The sequence below is a fragment of the Carcharodon carcharias genome, chromosome 2 (assembly GCF_017639515.1).
Source record: "Carcharodon carcharias isolate sCarCar2 chromosome 2, sCarCar2.pri, whole genome shotgun sequence".
Taxonomy (NCBI): Eukaryota; Metazoa; Chordata; class Chondrichthyes; order Lamniformes; family Lamnidae; genus Carcharodon; species Carcharodon carcharias.
This window is the reverse complement of record NC_054468.1, coordinates 117332300-117357965: the sequence shown is the minus strand read 5'-3', so window position 1 is coordinate 117357965 and position 25666 is coordinate 117332300. Positions and strand designations below refer to the sequence as shown.

The following is a 25666-nucleotide window of genomic DNA, read 5'->3' as shown; positions in this document are numbered from 1 at the left end:
CAACGGGGGAAAAATGGTAAAAAGTCAAAATTAATGGCTCTTTACCTAAATGCACATAGTATTTGGAACAAAATTAATGAATTAACGGCACAGAAAGAGGTTATTGATCTTATAGCCATTATGGAGATCAAAGCTAGGAAGGAAATATTCAGGGGTATGTGAATTTTCGAAAGGACAGACAGGAAGGAAAGGATGGTGGGGTAGCTTTGTTAGTACGAGATGGAATAAGTACGATAGCAAGAAATGATCTTGGATCTGAAGATGTAGAATCCATTGGGTGGAGGTAAGAAATAACAAGGGGAAGAAGACTGGTGGAAGTAGTCTATGGCCCCTTACCAGTAGCTATACTGTAGGACAGAGAATAAATCATGAGATAGTGAGGGCATGTAAAAAAGGCTGTACATTAATCATGGGTGACTTTAATCTTCATTTAGATTGGGAAAATCAAATTGGCAGAGGTAGCCACGAGCAAGATTTCATAGAGTGTATTTGGGGCAATTTCCTAAAACAATATGTTGTGGATCCAACCAGGGATCAGGCTATTTTCGATCTGGCAATGTGTAATGAGACAGGTTTAATAAATGATCTCAAAGTAGGAGATTTCCTAGGAAATAGTGACCATAATATGGTAGAATTTAGCATTGAGTTTGAGAGTGAGAAACTTGGGTCAGAAACAACTGTGCTAAACTTAAATAAGGGTAATTACAAAGAAATGAGGGCAGAGTCAGCTGGAGTGGACTGGGAAAGCAGTTTAGCAGAACAGACGGTTGATGAACAATGGATGATGTTTAAGAAAATAGTTCATGACTCACAACAAGGATGGTCTTATCAGGGAGAAGGCGGGAGAATGGGTTGAGAAACTTATCAGCCATGATTGAATGGCGGAGCAGACTCGATGGGCCAAATGGCCTAATTTCTGCTCCTATGACTTATGGTCTTATGATATATCCCAGTGAGAAAGAAAAATTCTAGGAAGGAGATAAACCAACCATGGTTAACCAAGGAAGTTAAGGATAGTATCAAATAGAAAGAAAAAACATGCAACATGGCAAAGATTACTGGTAAGCCAGAGGATTGGGAAAGTTTTAAAAGCCATCAAAAGATGACCAAAAAAAATAAAGAGGGAGAAAATAAACTTTGAGGTTAAATTAGCAAGTAATATAAAAACAGACATTAAGAGCTTCTTTAAATATATAAAAAGGAAGAGAGAGGCCAAAGTGAACATAGGCCCCTATGAGAATGAGGCTGGGAAATAATAATGGGGAACCAGGAAATGGCAGAAGAATTGAATAAATACTATCAGTCCCCACGGTGGAAGACACTAATAGCATTCCGAGAATACTAAATAATCAAGGGGCGAAAGTGGGGAGGAAATAAATACAATAACTATCACTAGAGAAAAAGTACTAAGGAAACTAATGGGGCCAAAGCTTGATAAGTCCCCTGGACCTGATGGTTTGCATCCTAGGATATTAAAGGAAGTAACTACACAGATAGTGGATACACTGGTAGCAATCTTCCAAGAATTTTTAGATTCTGGAAAAGTCCCAGAAGATTGGAAAATTACCAAAGTAATGCCCTTATTCAAAAAGGGAGGGAGACAAAAAAAAAGTAACTATAGGCTAGTTAGCTTAACATTTGTCATTGGGAAAACGTTAAAGTCTATTATAAAGGATGTAATAGCAGAGCATTTAGAGTTGCATAATATAATCAAGCAGAGTCAGCATGGCTTCATGAAGGGGACATCACGCCTGACATATTTATTAGAATTCTCTGAGGAGGTAACAAGCAGGATAGATAAAGGGGAACCAGTAGATATAATATATTTGGATTTCCAAAAGGCGTTCAATAAGTACTGCACATAAGACTACTTAATAAGATAAGAGCCCGTGTTGTTGGGGGTAGTATATTAGCATGGATAGAGGATTGGCTAACTAAGAGAAGACTGAGTGTTGGGATACAGGGGGCATTTTCAGGATGGCAACCGGTAACTACTGGAGTGCTGCAGGGATCAGTGCTGTGGCCACAATTATTTACATTATACATTAATGGCTTAGAGGGAAGTGAATGTACTATTGCCAAGTTTGCGGATGACACAAAAATAGGTGTTAAGGCAAGTGATAAGAATGACACAAAGAGTCTACTGAGGGATATAGCCAGGTTAAGTGAGTGGCCAAAAACTTGGCAGATGGAATATAATGTGGGAAAATGTGAGTTTATGCATTTCATCAGAAGTGTCGAGTAGATGATCCATTTCAGCCTCTTCCAGAGTTCCCCAGCATCACAGCTGCCAGTCTTTTGGCAGGTAAAGTAGAGGAGCTGAATATTATTTAAATGAAGAACGACTGCAGAAAACTCCAGCACAGAGGGATTTGGGAGTCCTCATGCATGAATCCAAAAAAAACTAACATACAAGTTCAGCAGGTAATAGGGAAGGCAAATGGAATGTTGGACTTTATTTCAAAGGGAATGGAGTAAAAAAAAGGGAAGTCTTGCTAAAACCATAAAAGGCACTACTTAGACCACACCTAGAATACTGTGAACAGTTTTGGTCCCATTATCTAAGGAAAGATATACTGGCATTTGGAAGCAGTTCAGAGAAGGTTCACTAGGTTGGATTGATTGATTGGACGGATTTTCTTATGGGGAGAGGTTGAGTAGGTTGGGCCTGTACTCATTGGAGTTTAGAAGAATGAGAGGCGATCTTATTGAGACATGTAAGATTCTTTGGGGTTTGACAGGTTAGATGCTGAGAGGTTGTTTCCCCTCGTGGGTGAGTCTAGGACCAGAGGGCATAATCTCAGAGTAGGGGGTCACCCATTTAAAACAGAGATGAGGATGAATTTCTTCTCTGAGGATAGTCAACCTGTGGAATTCTTTACCACAGAGGGATGTAGAGGCTGAGTCGTTAAGAATATTCAGCGCTGAGATAGACAGATTTTTAATCAGTAAGGGAATCAAGGGTTATTGGAAAAAGGCAGGAAAGTGGAATTGAGGATTACCAGATCAGCCATGATGCCATTGATTAACAGAGCAGACTTGATGAGCTGAATGGCCTACATCTGCTTCTACGTCTTATTGTTTTATGGTCTTAGCTACAACCATGCAGACTCATGGGGTGCAGACTGATGACCTGATTCATTAGTCAGTTGGTTTGGCATATCTAACCAATGTCTCACGCATCCAGTGAGTCCCTGGCACTCAGAATGCTGCACACTGATCAGCTTGGTCAGGCATCCTTGAACTCCCTGTTCCATCAAGCATACTCTTCTGGAATCGCTTCCAGTAAACAACCATTTAACATTAAATGATGCATTTCTGAACAATCTATAAGATTTCTCCTCTTCATCACTGTCACCTTTTATCAAACATTTCTCTGTAATGATAGTCATAAACTTTCTGTAACCTTTTAAATTTGTGCTCATGTGTTTCCAACATTCAATCATTAGTGATGTGAATCACTCACTTTACAGAATGATTATCCACACTTCCCACCAGATCAACACAAAGTGAATGCTTCATCACTAAGTGATGATACCAATTTTTTCCTTTATTTTCCTTTATCCTGCTTGCTGAACAACACAAAAGCCCTGAAGAATCTGTTTGTCATGCTGCTTTAAAGTGTAGAATAATATTTGGTTTGCTAAAATTATTCCTGCACGGTAAATCATTTTGATCAACTGAACCTTGACTCACCAGCCTCAAAGTTGCTAAGCCTTTGTTTGTTAGTTCAAATGCAGGGTAGTTTACTTTTCTTCAACCTTTTTCTTCAATGTTTGCACAAAATCTCCTCATTCTGGCAATTATGTTTCTTTTTGATTTTGTTTCCACATTGACACTACTTTTAGGAGAATATAGCTGAACTTTTCTTTGAAGCTGTCCCATTTCAAAACCAGCAATTAGCATAAATTAAGCAATTAAATGGCTTGAACAATTTTCTGCAAACACTTGAGGTGATTATTTTGTTTCCATACAAGCCCCATTACATACGCCTAAAATAAAAATCATAGCATAATAAATATATACAAATTACTTAACTTTGCAAAACCCATACACTTATAACTGTTAGAATGTTTTCAAAAACTTTCCCTGCCAGGCTTTCTGAAATCTAGGGATTTGGTTGCACTCTATTCTTAGAGCTTTAGTTTTCAAACAGGCTGGGGTATTGCAGTTCCCATTGATGAAATTCTGCATGTGTGGGAAACAGAAATTGTAGTTTTTACCCTTTTCCGGTATAACTCCAATAACCAAAGTTTTTAAAAATTCTTTTCATGGTATGTGAGTATTGCTGGCAAGGCCAACACTTGTTACCCATCCTTAATTACCCTTGGGAAGGTGGTGGTGAGCCAACTTCTTGAACTGCTGCAGTCCACCTAATGTAGTTACACCCACAATGCTGTTAGGGATGAAGTTTTAGGACTTTGACCCAGCAACAGTGAAGGAACGGTGATATAATTCCAAGTGAGGATGGTGAGTGGCTTGGTGGGGAACTTGCAGGTGGTGGAGTCTGCTGCCCTTGTTCTTCTAGGTGGTAGAGATCATAGGTCTGGAAGGAGCTGTCAAAGGAGGCTTGGTGTGTTGCAGGCCAGTGCACAGTCACCAGCCATGTTACCATGACAATCAGGCCATACTCCAGGTTGTGGGATATCCCCAATGAATGGCACATGAGAACTATCAGTATTCCAGAAGTTATAGTGCCTCTTTGAGAACAGCTTGGAGTCTTTCTTACAGCTCTCTGGTCAATACTGAATTCCATTCTGTAGTTCATAAAGGGCAATGTAGTTTATAACCCCAATAAAGTTGCACTTCACTGGGTTTGAGAATAAAAAATGCATTTTGTTCTGCCTTCTGTCAACCATTTCTCAAAAATTTAATTTAGAATTTCTGAACCCTAGCAAAACCAAAGTCAGTGGGAATTAGGGGAAAACTCTCTGGTTAGAGTCATACCTAGCACAAAGGAAGATGGTTGTAGTTATTGGAGGTCAATCATCTCAGGTGAGCAGGTCAGAGACTGGGAATTCTGCGGCAAGTAACTCACCTCCTGACATCTAAAGCTTATCCACCAGCTACAAGGCACAAGTCAGGAGTGTGATGGAATACTATCCACTTGCCTGGATGAGTGCAGCTGCAACAACACTTAAGAAGTTTGACACCATCCAGGACAAAGCAGCCAGCTTGATTGGCACCCCATCCACCACCTTCAACATTCTCCTCATTCAACATTCAACTCACTCCACCACTGACGCACAGGGACAGCAATGTGTACCATCTACAAAATGCACTGCAGAAACTCACCAAGGCTCCTTTAACAGCACCTTCCAAACCTGCAACCTCTACCACCTAGAAGGACAAGGGCAGCAGATGCATGGGAACACCACCATCTCCAAGCCACACACCATCCAGACTGGGAACTATATCGCCATTCCATCACTGTTGCTGGGTCAAAATCCTGCAACTCTCTTCCTAAAAGCACTGTGTTCTTACAACAGTGGTTCAAGGTTCAAGAAGGTGGCTCAACACCACCTTCTCAAGGGCAATTAGGGATGGGCAACAAACACTGGTCTAGCCAGTGGCATCTGCATTCCATGAATGAATTTAAAAAATTAAACTCAAAAGCATTTGTTAAGTTATAAACAAATTGCAACATTGTTTCCTGTTGTGTAAATGTTTTCTTTGCTGCTTTGACGTGTTCCAATATTTTGTGATTCAAAGTAACCTTTGTTATCTACATATCAACACCTTACAATAAAAATATTTACACATTCAGATTATATATTATTTTGTCATAGAATAGCTTTCTAATTGGACTCCTAAAATCTTTTATGAAAGCATTCTTGCCTGATGTTTTCCTCTGACATATTATTGATAAAGACAGATAGTCCACAGCCTGGCTTTATACCCATAGGTTCTTAAATTGGTTAGCAGTCTATGGATTTAGGAAAAGTAAAATAGTAGGGTAGATGTAATAAGCTGATTAAGAAATATTGAAATGTTGTAACTCAATTTGGAGGTGTGACATCATAAAATATGAAGGTAAAAGTCCAAACTATTTACATGGTTATATCATGTCTGTATGGTAACCATACTTTGGCATATATCTCAAACAATTGTTTAAAAAAAACTTATATCTCTAAGCGCATACTGTCTGCAAAACTTGACTTCCTTTTGCATGTTTTTGTCATGCTTTTTTGTCAACTTTTCCCAATACAAATTCACATTTATAATGTAAACTGGCTAAATAGTCTTGTTACGCCATTCTGTCATTGGTGATGTTGCAGCACCTCAGTTTTTTCTCTCATAGCTCCTCAATCAGCACTACATTGAAGCTGCTGTGTTTCAACCAACTCTATTTCTCCGTTTTCCAATTTGCCATCTTTTTGCTGGCTAACAATAATTAACAATATAAAATCAAAAAATTATGTCAGAAAAATATTGACAGCTTATACAAATTTAAAATGGGAACTGAATTACAACTGTGTACCCTGATCCAATTATCCTCCATTTTCTAACCCACTTAAGCAGAAGACAACATTTGGTCTTGACTCCCCATATGCAATGCCATTCATTGATCATGGCAGTCTTCCATCTCATGAGAAGATGATTTGCACCGTGGTGCTCATGGTATAGGGGATAACATATTGGCATGGATAGAAGATTGGCTGGCTAACATGAAGCAGAGAGTAGGCATAAATGGGTCTTTTTCAGGTTGGCAAGATGTAACGAGTGGCATGCCATAGGGATCAGTGCTGGTACCTCAACTGTTTACAATTTATATAAATGACTTGGATGAAGGGATTGAAGGGATGATTGCCAAATTTGCTGATGACACAAAGATAGGTAGAACAGTAAGTTGTGAAGAGGACATAAGGAGGCTACAAACAGATATAGGGAGGTTAAGTGGGCAAAGATCTGGCAGATGGAAGATAAAGTGTAAAATGTGAAATTGTCCATTTGGCAGGAAGAATAAAAGAAATGCATATTATCTAAATGGTGAGAGATTGCAGAGCTCTGAGGTGCAGAGGGATCTGGGTGTCCTAGTGCATGAATCACAAATCGCTAATGTGCAGGTACAGCAAGTTAATTAGGAAAGCTAATAGAATGTTATAATTTATTGTGAGGGGAATTGAATACAAAAATAGGGAGGTTATGCTTCAGTTATACAGGGCACTAGTGAGACCACATTTGGACTACTGTGTACAGTATTGGTCACCTTATTTAAGATGTAAATGCATTGGAAGCAGTTCAGAGAAGGTTTACCAGACTAATACCTGGAATGAGTGGGTTGTCTTATGAGGAAAGGTTGGACAGACTAGGCTTGTATCCACTGGAGTTTAGAAGAGTAAGAGGCAACTTGATTGAGACATAAAAGTTCCTGAGGGGTCTTCACAGGGTGGATGTGGAGAGGATGTTTCCTCTTGTGGAAGAATCTAGAATGAGGGGTCACTGTTTAAAAATAAGAGGTTGCCTATTTAAAACAGAGATGATGCAATTTTTTTTAACTCAGAGGGTTGTGAATCTTTGGAACTTTCTTCCTGAAGAGGTGGTGGAAGCAGAGTCTTTGAATATTTTTAAGGCACAGGTGCCAGGGAGTGATAGGTTATTGGAAATAAGTGGGATGCAGTTTTTAGGTTATTATCAGATCAGCCATGATCTTATTAAATGGTGGATCAGGGTCGAGGGGCTGAATAGCCTACTCCTGCTCCTTGCTCGTATGTTCGTAACTCTTGTGTTAAGCATTGCTCCACTCTGGCCACATTTGCTGCAGTGGAATACAATGGGCTGGGAAGGTGCAGGATTCACTGGAACCTGAGTTGGAAGGTCACAGGTTCAGTTCCCCTCCATGACTTCTTGGCCAGGGAAGGAGTGTTCAGGCAGCTCAAACTTTAACAAATGCAATGCCATACAATGATCAACAAGTTACGAACATACAAGCAAGGAGCAGGAGTAGGCTATTCAGCCCCTCGACACTGATCCGCCATTTAATAAGATCATGGCTGATCTGATAGTAACCTGAAAACTGCATCCCACCTATTGCCAATAACCTATCACTCTCTTGCATACCAGGCACCTGTGCCTTAAAAATACTTAAAGATTCTGCTTCCACCACCTCTTCAGGAAGAAAGTTCTAAAGATTCACAACCCTCTGAGTGAAAACATGTTGCATCATCTCTGTTTTAAATATCATGTAAAACTAAACGTTAATAGTCAATTTATTAAGAAGTGAAATTTCTTATCATGGAAGTCTTCTGATCCATGGTGCTGTAGGTTATATTAATGGTCGGTTCATAGGCATTCTTATTTCATTAACATACAGTCTCTAATGGTGTTCATATAGCAGAGATTTAAATACAGTAGTATCTGGAGACATTTGACAGTACAAATTTCCTGCTTCTAACACTTATATTTCCTGTTTTTAAGTAGAGGTTATAAGCTACTGGTGAAGGCAGCTGATATTGGAAGTACTAAAGCCATGGAGCGAATAGCCTATGCCTTATTGTTCGGTGACCAACTGCCCCAGAATGTCACGGCAGCTAAAGATCTCTTTGAGGCTCTGGCAGAAAATGGCTCGCATAAAGCCCAAACTGTGAGCTCCTTAAAAATGGACTTAACGTGGAAATAATATGATAAAACATATAGTTGGCCACTTGACCTGCTAAAGCTGAACTATCTTCTGAAGGATAATATCTTGGAACAGTCTTTCTCAAGTATTGCTCAGGAAAATGATTTTGATTTGGAAAGTAGATGTTGCAACATACAAATATAAAAACAAAAAAACTGCGGATGCTGGAAATCCAAAACAAAAACAGAATTACCTGGAAAAATTCAGCAGGTCTGGCAGCACGGCGGAGAAGAAAAGAGTTGATGTTTCGAGTCCTCATGACCCTTCGACAGAACTTGAGTGAGTCCAGGAAAGGGGTGAAATATAAGCTGGTTTAAGGTGCGTGTGTGGAGTGGGGGGGTGGGGGGGGAGGGGGGTAGGTGGCGGTTGGGTGGGGGGGAGAGAGAGAAGTGGAGGGGGTTGGTGTGGTTGTAGGGACAAACAAGCAGTAATAGAAGCAGATCATCAAAAGATGTCACAAACAACAGAACAAAAGAACACAGGTGTTAAAGTTAGTGATATTATCTAAACGAATGTGCTAATTAAGAATGGATGGTAGGGCACTCAAGGTATAGCTCTAGTGGGGGTGGGGGGAGCATAAAAGATTTAAAAATATTTTAAAATAATGGAAATAGGTGGGAAAAGAAAAATCTATATAATTTATTGGAAAAAACAAAAGGAAGGGGAAACAGAAAGGGGGTGGGGTTGGAGGAGGGATCTCAAGACCTAAAGTTGTTGAATTCAGTATTCAGTCCGGAAGGCTGTAAAGTGCCTAGTCAGAAGATGAGGTGTTGTTCCTCCAGTTTGCGTTGGGCTTCACTGGAACAATGCAGCAAGCCAAGGACAGACATATGGGCAAGAGAGCAGGGTGGAGTGTTAAAATGGCAAGCGACAGGGAGGTTTGGGTCATTCTTGCAGACAAACCGCAGGTGTTCTGCAAAGTGGTCGCCCAGTTTACGTTTGGTCTCTCCAATGTAGAGGAGACCACATTGGGAGCAACGAATGCAGTAGACTAAGTTGGGGGAAATGCAAGTGAAATGCTGCTTCACTTGAAAGGAGTGTTTGGGCCCTTGGACGGTGAGGAGAGAGGAAGTGAAGGGGCAGGTGTTGCATATTTTGCGTGGGCATGGGGTGGTGCCATAGGAGGGGGTTGAGGAGTAGGGGGTGATGGAGGAGTGGACCAGGGTGTCCCGGAGGGAACGATCCCTATGGATGCCAATAGGGATCCACCAACTCCAGCATGATGCCACCACCAAACACATCTTCCCTTCACCCCCCTATCGGCATTCCGTATGCCCACGCAAAAGATGCAACACCTGCCCCTTCACTTCTTCTCTCCTCACCGTCCAAGGGCCCAAACACTCCTTTCAAGTGAAGCAGCATTTCACTTGTATTTCCCCCAACTTAGTCTACAGCATTCGTTGCTCCCAATGTGGTCTCCTCTACATTGGAGAGACCAAACGTAAACTGGGCGACCGCTTTGCAGAACACCTGCCGTCTGTCCACAAGAATGATCCAAACCTCCCTGTCGCTTGCCATTTTAACACTCCACCCTGCTCTCTTGTCCACATGTCTGTCCTTGGCTTGCTGCATTGTTCCAGTGAAGCCCAACGCAAACTGGAGGAACAACACCTCATCTTCCGACTAGGCACTTTACAGCCTTCCGGACTGAATATTGAATTCAACAACTTTAGGTCTTGAGCTCCCTCCTCCATCCCCACCCCCTTTCTGTTTCCCCCTTCCTTTTGTTTTTTCCAATAAATTATATAGATTTTTCTTTTCCCACCTATTTCCATTATTTTAAAATATTTTTAATTCTTTTATGCTCCCCCCACCCCCACTATAGCTATACCTTGAGTGCCCTACCATCCATTCCTAATTAGCACATTCGTTTAGATAATATCACCAACTTTAACACCTATGTGTTCTTTTGTTCTGTTGTTTGTGACATCTTTTGATGATCTGCTTCTATTACTGCTTGTTTGTCCCTACAACCACACCAACCCCCTCCACTTCTCTCTCTCTCCCCCCACCCAAAACCCCCCCCCCCCCCCCCCACCCCACACACACACCTTAAACCAGCTTATATTTCACCCCTTTCCTGGATTCACTCAAGTTCTGTCGAAGGGTCATGAGGACTCGAAACGTCAACTCTTTTCTTCTCCGCCGATGCTGCCAGACCTGCTGAGTTTTTCCAGGTAATTCTGTTTTTGTGTTGCAACATACAAGGTTGCTCCATTTAAAAAATACAATATAAAGTACTTGGTCAGTTTAAAACAAAAGAATAAGAATATTCCTGACAATTTAAGGTTGAGATTTAGTTTGATCTTGCCTATATAGAACTTTTCAATATTTAACCTGGTGAATCAAAGGACTTGTAATATGTTCATCCCTCATTTGAACAACTATTCTCTGCTTCAAGCATCAATATACGTAGACTATTCCCAACCAAAAAGCTCAACAGTTGACAAGTGATATTCAGCAACCAACTACTAGATGCTATTCAAGAAGAGTAAGGACATGTTGAGTTGGCTTTCAATTTTATTTTTTCCCTTCCCCCTATGAGGGAGTGATTTACCTTCATTCAACAAGAACAGCTTGCCTTTACATAGCGTGCTTTTTTTTGCAAAAATATACCTTATTCATAAAATATCTGAAAGAGCATTACAAAACATTCCAAAATGGCCATCACAAAAAGTGCAATAATATTCAAGTTTTCCAAATAGATCATGTTGCACCCTGAGGTGCTTCAATACAATCGAAGGAATATTACAGACATTTCAAAATGGTCATAACAGACAGTCAGACAGTGCAATGGTATTTACATAAGAACAAAGAGCAGGAGTAGGCAATTCAGTCTTCAAGCCTGCCCCACCATTCATTATGATCATGGCTGATCTTATTTTGGCCTCAACTCCAATTTCCCACCCTCTCTCCATAACCTTTCAACCCATTACTAACTAAAAATCTGTCTACTTCCTCCTTAAATTTATTCAGCGTACTGGCATCTACTGCACTCTGAGGTAGTGAATTCCACAGGTTCACGACCCTTTGAGAAAAGCAATTCCTCCTCATCTCTGATTTAAATCTACCACCCCTTAGCCTAAAACTATGGCCTCTCTTTCTAGAATGCCCCAGAAGGGGAAAAATCCACTCCATGTCTACTTTGTCTATCCCCTTTAGTTTCATATGTACCTAAATTAGATCTCCTCTCATCCTTCTAAACAAGTACAAGCCTCAACTGCTCAATCTCTCCTCATAAGACAAGTCCCGCATCTCTGGAATCAATCTAGTGAACCTCCTCTGAACCACCTCCAGTGCAACTACATCCTTCCTCAAGTAAGGGGACCAAAACTGTGCACAGTACTCCTGGTGCAGTCTCACCAATGCCTTGTACTGTTGCAACAATACTTCCCTATTTTTATACTCTATTCCTTTAGCAATAAATGCCAAAATTCCATTTGCCTTCCTTATTACCTGCTGTACCTGCACACAAGCTTTCAGTGATTCATGCACGAGGACACCCAGATCCCTCTGCACTGAAGCATTCTGAAGTTTCTCTCCATTTAAATAATAAGTCGCCTTTTTATTCGTCCGACCAAAATGAATAACCTCACGTTTATCCACATTAAACTCCATCTGCCAAATTTTGGCCCATTCACCTAACCTGTCCATATCCATTTGTAAATGTCTTATTTCTTCCTTGCAACTTACTTTCCCACCTATTTTGGTGTCATCTGCAAATTTAGCTATAATACCTTCTATCCCAGAATCCAAGTCATTAATATAGATTGTAAATAGTTGGGGCCCAAGGACCGAACCCTGTGGCACCTCACTAGTTACAGTTTGCCATCCAGAAAAAGACCCATTTATCCCGACTCTCTGCTTTCTGTTGGTTAGCCAATCCTCTATCCAAGTTAATATGTTACCCCTAACTCCGTGTGATCTTGTCTTGTGTATTAATCATTTGTGTGGCACCTTATCAAAGGCCTTCTGGAAGTCCAGATATACTACATCTGCAGGATCCCCATTATCCACTTTTTGCTTGCCACATCTTCAAAGAACTCTAGCAAATTAGTCAACCACGATTTACTCTTCATAAAATCATGCTGACTCTGATGGATTGCATTTTGACTTTCCAAATGCCCCATTACTACTTCCTTAATAATGGATTCCAACAATTTCCCAACGACAGACGTTAAACTAACTGGTCTATAGTTTCCTACTTTCTGCTTCCCCCCCTTTTTGAATAAGGGTGTTATGTTAGCATTTTTCCAATCCACTGGAACCTTTCCAGAATCCAGGGAATTTTGGAATATTATAGCCAATGCATCCACTATCTCTGCTGTTACTTCCTTTAAGACCCTGGGATGTAGACCATCAAGGCCTGGGGACTTGTCACCCTTTAATTTCAATAGTTTGCTCAGTACTTTTTCTCTAGTGATAGTGATTGTTCTAAGTTCCCCCTTCTCTATATCCTCTGCACTACCTGTTACTATTGGGGTGGTACTAGTGTCCTCCACTGTGAAAACTGAGGCAAAATATTGATTAAGCGTCTCTGCCATTTCTGCGTTCCCCACTATTAACTGCCCAGTCTTGTCCTCCAAGGGACCAACATTCACTTTAGCTAAAAGCAAAATACTGCGGATGCTGGAAATCTATAACAAAAACAAAAATACAAAAATACCTGGAAAAACTCAGCAGGTCTGACAGCGTTTGCGGAGAGGAACACAGTTAACGTTTCGAGTCCAAATGACTCTTCATCAGAACTAAGGTAAAATAGAAAAGAGGTGAAATATAAGCTGCTTTAAGGGTGGGGGGTGCGCGACAGGTAGAGCTGGATAGAGGGCCAGTGATAGGTGGAGATTGCCAAAAGATGTCATAGACAAAAGGACAAAGAGGTGTTGATGGTGGCGATATTAGCTAAGAAATGTGTTAATGGTGACATTAAGGGTAGAAAGCAGGACGAGCAAGGTACAGATAACCCTAGTGGGGGTGGGGGGGGGGGTGCAAAATAGGCTCAAAGGTAGAGATAAAACAATGGATGGAAATATATTTGAAAATAATGGAAATAGATGGGAAAAGAAAAATATATATAAATTATTGGAAAAAGGGGGATCAGAAAGCGGGTGGGGTTGGAGGAGGGAGTTCATGATCTGAAGTTGTTGAACTCAATATTCAGTCCGGAAGGCTGTAAAGCACTTAGTCGGAAGATGAGGTGCTGTTCACTTTAGCTACTCTCTTTGCTATGATCTTTAAAAGTTTCCCAATCTTCCAGCCTGCCACTGACCTTTGCAAGTTGGGATGCCTTAGTTTTTGCCTTTAAGTTATCTTTAACTTCCTTGCTTAGCCAGGGATGCTTTTTCCCCCCCTTACCATCTTTCTTCCTCATTGGGATATATTTTACTTGGGAGGAATTGAATATCTCCTTAAATATCTGCCACTGTTCATCAACTGTCCTACCTTGTAGTCTTCCTGCCCAGTCCACTAGGGCCAAATCTGCCCTCATACCTATGTAGTTACCTTTTGTTTAACTCCAGAACACTAGTATGGGACTCAAGTTTCTCGTTCTCAAACTGAACTTGAAATTCTATCATGCTATGATCACTCTTCCCTAGAGAATCCTTTACTCATTAATTAATGGGATCATTAATTAATCCAATCTCATTACACAAAACCAAATCCAGAATAGCCTGCTCCCTGGTTGGTTCCACAACATATTGCTCTAAGAAACAATCTCTAATACACTCTATGAACTATCCCTCAAGGCTACCCTTGCCAATTTGATTAGTCCAGTCTATATGCATATTAAAATCACCCATAATTATTGCCGTGCCTTTCTTACATGCTCCCAGTATTTCCTGGTTTATACTGTGCCCTACTGCTAAACTACTGTTTGGGGACCTGTAGATTACTCCCACCAGGGACTTCTTTCCCTTGCTATTTCTTATTTCTACCCAGACTGACTCTACATCTTGCTCTCCAGTGCCTATATCATTCCTCACTATAGCACTGTTCTCTTCCTTTACTAACAAAGCTACACCACCTCCCTTTCTTTCCTGCCTATCCTTCCGAAACACTGAGTACCCTTGGATATTCAACTCCCAAACCTGTTCTCCCTGTGACTACGTCTCAGTAATCACCACCAAATCATACCTATTTATCTCTTTTTGCGCTGTTAACTCATTAGTTTTATTCCGAATGCTACGTGCATTCAGCCTTTAAGTTTGTCCTATTGTCAATTTTCCCTACTCTTATATGATTCTTTGGTGCAATATAGCATTCACACACTCTATCCCCTCCTTTCACTTTTTGATAGCAATCAGCCTCGTCACTAAAATGCACTTTTACCCTCTCCTTGAACTTTGATTTTTTTATATTTCCATGCAACTGAACCCTCCCCCCCCCCACCGACTATTTAGTTTAAAGCCCTATCTACGACCCTAGTTATGTGATTCGCCAGGACACTGGTCCCAGCATGATTCAAGTGGAGCCCGTCTGAACAGAATAGCTCCCTCATTCCCCAGTACTGGTGCCAATGTCCCATGAATTTGAACCCACTTCTCCCACACCAATCTTTGAGCCTTAAGTTGTCTACATTGATCATGTTGCACTCTGAGATGCTTCAATACAATTGTGATACATGTAATATTGACTGCATACATTCAATGTGAGCCATACAGCCCAAGGGTTCTATACAATTCCCAGCCCTCAGTGCACTATGGTCGAAAGGTCTTAGACAGCAACCTTTCCCCATTGCGCCACTGAGGCAGCTGTCCCAAGCTTTAGTACCATCCCTTAGCATGTAGTCCTGCACCTTGGAATGTGCCTGTCTGGAATACCTGATTAGGGACAACTCTTTGCACTTGAAGACCAACAAGTTTCTGGCATGCCAAAAAGTGTCTTTCACCGAGTTGATGATCCTCCAACTGCAGCTGATGTTTGTCTCAGTGTGTGCCCTGGGGACAGCCTGTCGATCACAAAGTCCTGTGTCACGGAACTGCTCGGGGTGAACCTCAACAAAAACCACTGCATCTCTCTCCAGGCCTTCTTTGCAAAGGCACATTCTACAAGGAGGTGGACTGGCCTCTTCCCCACCACAGCCACTTCGAGGGCAATGTGCAGAGGGGGTGAGATTCCTGGCATGTAGGAAGGATCTTTACATGGCATTTTTTTTTGGAAAAATATACTTTATTCATAAAATATCTGAAAGAACATTACAAAACATTTCTAAATGGCCATCACAAAAAGTGCAATCATATTTAACTTTTACACATGGATCACGAGGTGCTTCAATATCAATGAATATTACAGTCATTTTAATATGATCATTACAGACAGTCAGACAGTGCAATGGGATTGGAGTTATCGACATACATCATATCACACTCTGAGGTGCTTCAATACAATTATGATACATTTAGTCTTCACTGTATACAATCTTTGTGAGCCGTACAGCCCAAGGGACCTTTACAATTCCCAGCCCCTCGGTGCACTATGGCAGAAAGGTCATAGACATCGACCTTTCCCCCATTGCGCCTTTGCGGCAGCTGAGCGTGTTTAACATAACAAAGATCTCCCAACACTCTGGCTGAGAACTGTATGGAAAGTCATAACCCCAAGCCCATATTCTGCAACACCACATTACAGTTCATTAGATTGGTCTACAATAGTACCTTTTTATCATATGAAATTATGTTACAGATCATGTGTTGAATAAATATTTCCATATGTATTTTTTTTAAAAAATTGAGATTTGATTTATCTGTTTCTTATTGTTTATAACTAAATTAGCATTATTTCAAAAATTTAGATGCAAAAGTATTTCTCACATGGATAATAGGTTGTGAAATTAATATCACGTTAGTAATCAAAAGCTGCATGAATGCTTATGGTGAAATAATGTGCCTAAGTTCTGTGAATATTTTTGAAGGTTTTAAACAAGTGTGTTTTGGGCTTTTGTTAGGCATTAGGATTCATGCATGCCACCGGTATTGGTGTGGGTTTCAATCAACCTAAGGTAAGAAAATGTAGGTAGTGTAATTTTATACAGTAATTAGATCAGAAAGAAGGCTAAATCATTCTACTGCTGGTAAGTTCACTGAGGATGATGTATTGCTGCAAAACCTTCCATGTATTAAGAGCATGATGGATGAGTTGAGAATATTACAATTCATTCAGCTATTGCTCCTAATACTCTTCAGTCCATCAAGATCTAACATGACAGCTTTTGCTGGATCCTGGATTGCAATTTCTACTTTCTGTTTCTAAAATAGCTGCTACTGTTCTTGTCAGAGAACATATTGTGTGTTCTGTTTTGAGAAGCCTTGACCAATATGCATGTTTTGCATAAAGAATCAAGTTGTTGATCAGAGGATGAAGATGTTATACAAGGCAGCTACACAGCCCCAATTTTATAACAGTGAGTTTGGCTTCAGGGATATTACAGTAATACTCTTGACAGGACCAATAATCGCAAAGTATACCACACAACCTGATCTCACACTGTTACTTAGATTCAGAAAAGACCAAAAAAATGACAATATAAATCCTACTGAAAATTTAAGCATCAAAAAAATATTTTTAAGAAGTCAACATTAGCTGTTAAAAGAGTGCATTGTGGAACCTGTCATTGTGTCCATTTTGGAATGAATGGCATAGGCAGGTGTAGGCGAGCAATCCTTCAAACTAATTTCAGAGAGCTAGAAAAAACATGAAGCAATGAATCAATGTAGTAGCATCCTCTGAAATAGCATACCAAAGAATACCATGCGTAAATGCAGAGAAACAGGCAAAGATAAACACTATTAATATATAGCTCAGAGCCTAGAATTGGGAGCAAGAAGAGAAAAGCTTGCATTTCCGTAGTGTCTTCATGGACACACGTTATCTCAAACTGCGTTACAGCCAATTAAGTACTTTTAAAGTGCAGTCACTATTGTAATGTAGGAAATGTGGCAGCTCCTTTGCACATACAACAATGTGACAATGTCCAGATAATCTGGTTTTGTGATGTTGATTGATGAAATTTTACTTCCACCTGAGAGGGCATCTGAGGCCTTTGCTTGACGTCTCTTCTGAAAGATGGTTGTAGGTTCTTGAGGAAATAGAATGTCTTGAGGGCAAAGAAATCCTGTAGTTATCCAATGGGCTTCATTAAGACGTAAGAGAAATGAGGTATAGTCAAAGGATAAAGGAAACAATTGAGGAGTGTTTAAACTGTAACACTGTGGGACAAAGATATGTTGTCAAGATAGCAAGGATAATATTGATAGGACGGAAGGAAATTATGCACTGAGACTTCCTGGTCTCCAGACTTCCTCTTTGTCAATCCCAGCTGCTTCCACTGCGCCATCCAATAATTCCTAGAATTGCAATCCACTTTACAATTGCAACCATATTTCGGTTTAACCCACCCCTTGAATGCTTGTAGGACTCAGCCATTCAGAAAGTCCTCCCAGGCCCAGGATTACAATTCCAGCAGAAAACCATGCTTCTACAGTTCAAAATATTCAATATTCTCAATTATAGAGCTATTTTCATCCCTTTCCAAGCCATGGCCCTAAGGGCCAGTTTTGTTTTACATTCTTACTGAATCCTCTGAAATACCGTACCAAAGAATGCCATGTTTCCTTACCCCCACCCCCTGTCATCCCTCCTAGCTTGACACTTCACTTTCTTGCCCATTGTGTGATAGTTCTTTAATGATCTGATTTCTGAATTTTGTAGACCTTAGGAATGGTCAGAAAGATATTGAGTATATCAGTATGAGTACATCAGTGGGAGTGTCACTCTGAGGCATTGGAAACAAAGGGAGATAGAGACTTACAGAAAGAGAGAGACAGGAAAATGAGACATGAACTGGATAGCTTGATAAGATATATCACAATGAGTAGCAGGTGAGAGTGGGAGATGGGGGAATGAGAAAGAGACAAGGAGGGAGATGGGGAAGAGGGGACAGGAGAGAGATGAAGACAAAGAGAGAGAGAAAAGCAGACGGGGAAAGCAAGAGAGAGACAGACAGACAGATAGACAAGGGCTAGGGAGAAAGAAGGAAAGGAAAGAGATGTGAAGGGAGAGACTTAGAGAAAGGAAGACAAAAAATGAGTGACACAAGAGGAGTCGGTCGGTTGGCAAGAAGCAGAGGGAAAGTTAAAGGAAGAGTTTTTTTTTATCCGTGATCCATGTCACACAAGATTAATTGTATTACAATCCACTGTATTATAGGTGTAACATTCTTATTGTTTTAAGAGAGCATCCTCTGACTCTGCAACTGATGGTGCAGAAGATGTGTCTGCGTTTCAGAAACTTTCACTTCGTAACTCATTGTGTAGACAGAACACTGCAAAAATCTCTATGTGATGCTAGCTTTAAACAACTTTTGCTTTGCTGGTCATAATGCTCTTGTGAGTTCATCACTAATTTGTGTTGGATTGCGCTGGTGCAGTTTGGACCAGGTCATAAGTGACTTATTTTGTATTCATCACAGAAGGTGACATTTACAGTGATAGTATCATATATTTGATGATAAACATTTGATACTATCATTGCAAATCTGGACATGTTGGTAGTGTTAAAACAAATGATCATCAACAGGAGTAGACCATATGGCCCCTCGAATCTGCTTCACCATTTGATCATTGCTGATCCTTAGTCTCAACTCCACTTTCCTACCCGCATATCCCTTGACTCTAGAGTCCAAAAAACTTATTAATCTCAATCCTGAATATACTCATTGTCTAAGGCCTTTGTGGTAGAGAATTCTAAAGATTCACAACCCTCTGAGTGAAGAGGTTTCACTTCACCTCAGTCCGAAATGGCTGTCTCCCTTAACCTATTCATTGTGAATCTCACTGTGTCAAACTAAGTGCTATAGAATTATTTTGTTACCATTGAGGACATATTTTTATACTAAATAGAAACCTTGTTATCAATATTTTTCAGGCACTGGTGTATTATACGTTTGCTGCATTGGGTGGAAACTTTGTAGCACATATGATTTTGGTAGGTGCATTAACTGTATAATTTAAACTTGTGTAGTTGCGTTGAATCATCAATAGCTAATAATTTTTAAGCACACAGTGTTATGTATAATGATTTCTCTTTCAACAGGGCTACAGGTATCTTAATGGTATTAATCTGCCACAGCACTGTGAAGCAGCTCTTGTTCATTACAGAACTGCAGCAAAATATGGTAATCATCTTTGAATCTCAATAGGTAAAATATTAGTTGTCCTTCAAGAAGTATAAGTTATCTATCCAAAATCTGCTGTGTTGAAGTAATTTTCAGAATGTGCATGCTATAATAATCTGGGAATTTGCCTTTGCAAGTTCCAAGGTTTTGCAAATAGAAATTATTTATTCTTATGACATCACCTGACATGGTTGGTTACAGGTGGGAGCATCATCGACGCCCATCTCTATAGGAAAGAAAGAGATGAAGAAATGAAAAAATGTTGTCTGTCAGTATGCAAAAAATAACACACCTAGCTCATTACATGAGGAAATTACAGAGATTGGGAGCAGCAAAAAACATGGAATAATTTGAAAGCAAAGGACAATAATTTTAAATTCAAGGCATAGCTGAACTGGGAGCCAATGTAGGTCAGCAAGCACAAGGGCGAAGGGTGAATCGGACTTATGGTGAAATAGGATATAAGCAGCAGGATGATTATAGACATTTGTGTTCTTTTGATTATTGCTTTAAAGATTCATGAGTTGAGTTGAACATTAATTCGAGCGGTCCCTTAACTTCAGTCCTAAATCTCACTCCTAATAATTCCTTGATATTGACATTCTTGCTATATAAGCTTGTGTTATTACCAATGAAAATTAAAACTTTTGCAGCCTTCAGTTGGTCGTTTTTAAGTTTTAAAATGAATAATACAAATGCTTTATCTCTCTGATACCTTTTAGTGCATCTTGTAGATTAGCAAAAAAGAATGGCACCTCATAAAATAGTAAATTCCTGTTTCCTACACACAAACAGTGGCAGATAAGGTTGCCCTCAGTGGAGAAATTCTAACTGAAAAGGTTAGATTGACAGAAAGGGCTGAAAATCTTAGCTCCAATGGTGAAATAATGGATTTAGATCTGTACCAGTACTACCAGTTTATAGCAGAGAAAGGAGATCTTCAGTCACAGGTATGAAACAGTACCTCCTGTTTTCTGTTAATTTTAGTTTTTAAAAACAGTAATTTATTACTTTATTAAGCAGATGTTATCAAACATTTTGAATAGATATTTCAAAACTTGAAGATTTTAATTTTTTTCTGATACTTAACTTTGTATTGGGACCTACCTGAAAAGACTCTGGCAAACGTGCTTTTTGAAGTCCACATCCCCACATCTGTTTTTCCGTATTAAACTTTTGCCCTTCGTCATTTTCATAGAATGATTACAGCACAGAAGACCATTTGGTCCATCATGTCCATGTCAGCTCTCTTAAAGAGCAATGCAGCTGGTCCCACTCCCCTTAAAAGAAGTTTTGATGCTAATAATGGCCAACCTTCTTAATTCAATTTGCTTAAATTTGTATTATGCAACAATTATTAGTGCAAAAAGAGCTTTGACTTTAGCTTTAGACTGCAGTTTTTAAATGCTTGCCCAGATCTTATTGGCTTTCTTTCACAAAAGGGAAGGGTCTCGTTTTTAGCAGTTTACGTTATGTAAAGTTTGTTCCAACAGCAGATATTTAATTCTTGTGATATTCTCCACTTGCCTGGATTAGTGCAGCTCCAACAACACCCAAGGAGCTGGACACTATCCAGGACAAACAGCCCACTTGATTGGCACCCCATCCACCACCTTAAACATTCACTCCCTCTACTGCTGACGCACAGTGGCAGCAGTGTGTGCCATCTACAAAATGCACTGCAGCAACTCACCAACGTTCCTTAGGCAGGACCTTCCAAACCCATGACCTCTACCATCAAGAAGGACAAGGGTAGCAGATACTTGGGAACAAGTTCCCCTTCAAGCCACACATCATCCTGACTTGGAACTCACTACTCTTGGGCCAAAGTTCTGGAACTCTCTCCCTACCAGCACCATGGGAGTATCCGCACCCCATGGACTTCAGCGGTTCATAAAAGTGGCTCACCACTTTCTCAAGTGCAATTATGGATGGGCAATAAATGATACATGCCAGCGATACCCACATCTTGTGAAAGAATATTTATTTTTAAAAATCATGTATATTGTCTATTAAGAAACAAGTACTAAATCAGTAAAATTATTTACTTTTCACATTTTCAGAGTAGTCAGGTTTGCCTTTGCTGCAGTCTGAAATTGGTTAAAAATATATTCTCTCTTAGGTTGGCCTTGGTCAGCTACATCTAACAGGAGGCAAAGGAATAGAACAAGATTACGAGGTAGCTCTTTTGAAGCTATGGTATAGATAGATAGTAATGAAAGAAAAATGCAAATGTATGCAAGAGTCAGTAAAGATACAGTTTAAAAGAAAACATTTCATAAGTTCTGGATCAGTGTGAAATGAAAATCAGTGCCAAAATAAGAACCACAATTTTTAAATTGTGGTTCTCCTTTACCGATGAAACTATATAATGACAGAGTATTTACAACCACAGAAACAGGCCATTCAGCCCAACAAGTTCAAGCTGGTGTTTCTGCTCCACATGAGCCTCTTCCCACCCTCTTCATCTAGCTCTATCAACAATACTCCTCTTCTTTTTTCCCGTATATGTTTATCTAGCTTTTCCCTTAACTATATCTGTGAAATTTGCCTCAACTACTCCCTGTGGTAGCGAGTTCCATGTTCTAACCTCCCGGGGTAAAGAAGTTTCTCCTGAATTTTGAGTTCCTGAATGTGGGACCTTGCAGTGTTCACTGATAATGAAATCTACAATTGTACACATTTAAAAAAAATTGTTTTACTCTGGATTCTTCATTTTTTTCCCATGCTAAAGTAATTTTTCTTCCCTTCTCCGCCAGTTTCCTTTCTCTATCGGGAAACACTGCCTCCTTTTGATGGGCTTTGTCTTCCCACTGAACCATGTCCAAAAATTAATGTGGGAAATCAGGGTACTAGCCAGTAACTCAAAATTCTATTACTATTTATTATCATGTCTTTTTTTCCTTCTAAAAGACCTTTTTAATTTTTTTACTGTTGACTAATTTATTGACCATCCTAGATGAAAAGAAACAAGTTGCATTCATGCATCACTTTGTATGCTCACAGGGCGTCCTAAACTGTATCAAGACAAATGAAGCACTGTAGAGGAACTGCCATTTGGTTGTGTATGAAACATGTAGTATTAGGGTGTTCAGGATTGAAAGGGTTAATGTGTAGGACTGGAGAAACAGTACCCCTATATGATGGCAGAGACACATGACCAAGAGTCGAGAGGGAAAATGCTCACGGCTTAGACTGAGGGTGGTATTTTCCTGTCCTAACAGTGGCGGGCATCGTCATGAGAGAGATGGGAAAATTTGACATTTTGTCAATTGCCTTTTGGCCGCTCTCCAAATTTTCTTGTCCATCCACAGTGATGCTCATCACTGGCAGGACCAGAAAATCCAGGCCCTTGTCTTGTACATCTATATATATTTATGTCTATCCAAAAAAACAAGTATAATTCAGACCTACCTAGTCTCAACAATTGTTCCTTAGCCAATCACAACCAACATACAACATGGTGGCTGCGGTAGTGGCAGCTGTGCAGGACCCCGAAACCTCCAAAAATCAACTTTAAAAGAAGTTTGCAAGTCTGACCTGATAAACGGCACCAAAACTGAAGAATTCAGTAAAGTAGTTCAAAATCTCCAAAAGAACTGTAGTAGATGTGGAGGCAGAAAAATTAATGTTCTGCTTAGTGAAGGCTGCACCATTGCATGTGATGGCCCATGAAAAACTCCAATTCAGCAGCAGAGTCAGATAACCAAGTGACGACCAAGGAAAGGTGAGCAACCCTTGAGAAAAGGTCAAAAAATTCAAGTTAACGGTGCAATAAGCAGGCAGCACTGGGCAAATTCCATTATTAGTGAGCGCAGGTTTCGATACACCCCGCAGTCTGGTTCCGAGGTCGGCACCACATGGCGACCACGAGGCAGCATTCGAAAAGGAATCAGCTGCTTAATCATGATTCCCCAGCGGGAGGAAAGCAGTGAACAAATAATAACTTCTAGCAATTAGTTTTAAAACTTTGCAAAGCTTAAGAACAATTACCAAAAAGGGTCAGCGAGTGCAGCGGGTATCAGTGAAAGGCTGGACACCACAGGAAAACTGCATTACTGCAACTGAAGTTTAAAAAGTCAAGGCAAATCTCTTAGAAACTTAAAGTAGCTATAGATTCCAAATTTGCATTACCTGAGAGTTTTGGACATATGGAAGTACCTAATTAATCAGAATTGGGCGCCAAGGAGGAAAGATTTTTAAGATTCCAAATTGCTTCCAGATTGGACAATAAGTCTGAGGCTGAACAAGTCAACACATTGCTATACTCTATTGGAGCAATTGCGATGATGTTATAGCAAGACAAGGCATTAATGAAACATTAGACAAATTCAAAGAAGTCTTAAAAACCTTTGATAATTATTTTAGTTTATGGAGTAACAAGATAGTAGAAAGGGCTAAATTCAACAAAACGGTCCAGAAGCCAGGTGAAACAGCAGATGCCTTTATCAACGACCTGTATCAACTAACTGAAGGAAGCAAATATGGCGATCTTAAAACTGAGCTAATATGAGATCGAATTGTAGTTGGTGTTACTGATGACACCCTATGTGACCTAATGCAATCCAGACTTAATTTTGGAGAAGGCAATAAAGTTGGTGGGACAAAGCGAGGCTTGTAGGAACCATACTCAGAGGGGAAGAAATATCGTGGCTCAGTAAACCCCAAATCATGGTACAGCTTATTAAACAAAAGAATGTTGAAGAAAATTCAGGGAAGAAGATACCTTATGGAACAAACGTTCAAGACACCATCAAACCATGCCAGGACCATGGTGCCAAAATGCCCCACAGGCGCGAACAATGTCTTGCAAGCATTGCAGAATGATTTCACAGCAAAAGGTTTGGACACTTTGGGAAGATGTGCAGAACTAAAGCCTCTAAATATATAGAGGATAGGAAGAAAATCTTTGGACACAAGGCCATCAATGAAATTGAGGAATCTGAACAAGAAGAGTAACAAAACTGTTTGCTGGCTGAGATCAAAGATCCCAAATACATGTTCTGGAATGCAGATATTTGTGACAATGTATATATCACTAATTTCAAATTAGGTACAGGAGCAAGTGTAACACGATGCCTGAAGCCAACTACAACCCAGTTATGTGGTCCAGGAAGGATCAAGCTACAGGTTAAAGGTCCGTTGCAGGCAACGCTCCAGTACAAGAACAAACCTTCTGGGAATGCTTTCACAGCGAAAGGTTTGGACACTTTGGGAAAATTTGCAGAACTAAAACCTCCATATAAACAGCTGGAGAAGGAATGGATGACTGCTAGGCAGTCTAAGAGAACCAGGCAGGTAGTGGAGGAGTCCCCTAAGTCTATCCTGCTTGGTAATCGGTTTTCCATTTTGGATGCTGAGGAGGACAATGGTTCCTCAGGGGACTACAGCCAGAGCCAAGCCTATGGCACCATAGGCGGCTCAGCTATATGGGGGGTGGAGGGGGGAACAAGAAAGGAAAGGCAATAGAGATAGGGGATTCCATAGCCAGGGGATCAGACAGGCATTTCTTCGGCAATAAACATGACTCCAGGATGGTGTGTTGCCTCCCTGGTGCCAGGATCAAGGATGTCACAGAGCGGCTGCAGTACATCCTTCGGGAGGAGGGGAATCAGCCAGAAGCTGTGGTCCACATTGGTACCAACGACATAGGTAGGAAGAGAGATGAGGTCCTGAAAGCAGATTTCAGGGAGTTAGGAAGGAAATTAAAAAACAGGACCTCAAAAGCAGTAATCTCAGGATTACTCCCAGTGCCACTTGCTAGTGAGCATAGGAATAGGAGGATAGATCGATTAAATACATAGCTGGAGAACTGGTGTAGGAGGAAGGACATCAGATTTCTGAGGCACTGGGACTGGTTCTGGGGCAGGCGG

General features: G+C 40.4%; 1 protein-coding gene across 1 annotated transcript in view; it reads left to right on the top strand.

Annotated features, from left to right (window-relative positions):
• LOC121287991 (protein sel-1 homolog 1-like) overlaps positions 1 to 25666 on the top strand; it is a 56326-nt gene that overhangs the window by 5114 nt on the left and 25546 nt on the right. The window contains exons 3-8 of the mRNA XM_041206201.1: positions 8419 to 8584; positions 16566 to 16619; positions 19544 to 19603; positions 19712 to 19793; positions 20589 to 20743; positions 21916 to 21972. Coding sequence (XP_041062135.1) covers positions 8419 to 8584; positions 16566 to 16619; positions 19544 to 19603; positions 19712 to 19793; positions 20589 to 20743; positions 21916 to 21972 — 574 coding nt within the window. The remainder of the gene's footprint in view (positions 1 to 8418; positions 8585 to 16565; positions 16620 to 19543; positions 19604 to 19711; positions 19794 to 20588; positions 20744 to 21915; positions 21973 to 25666) is intronic.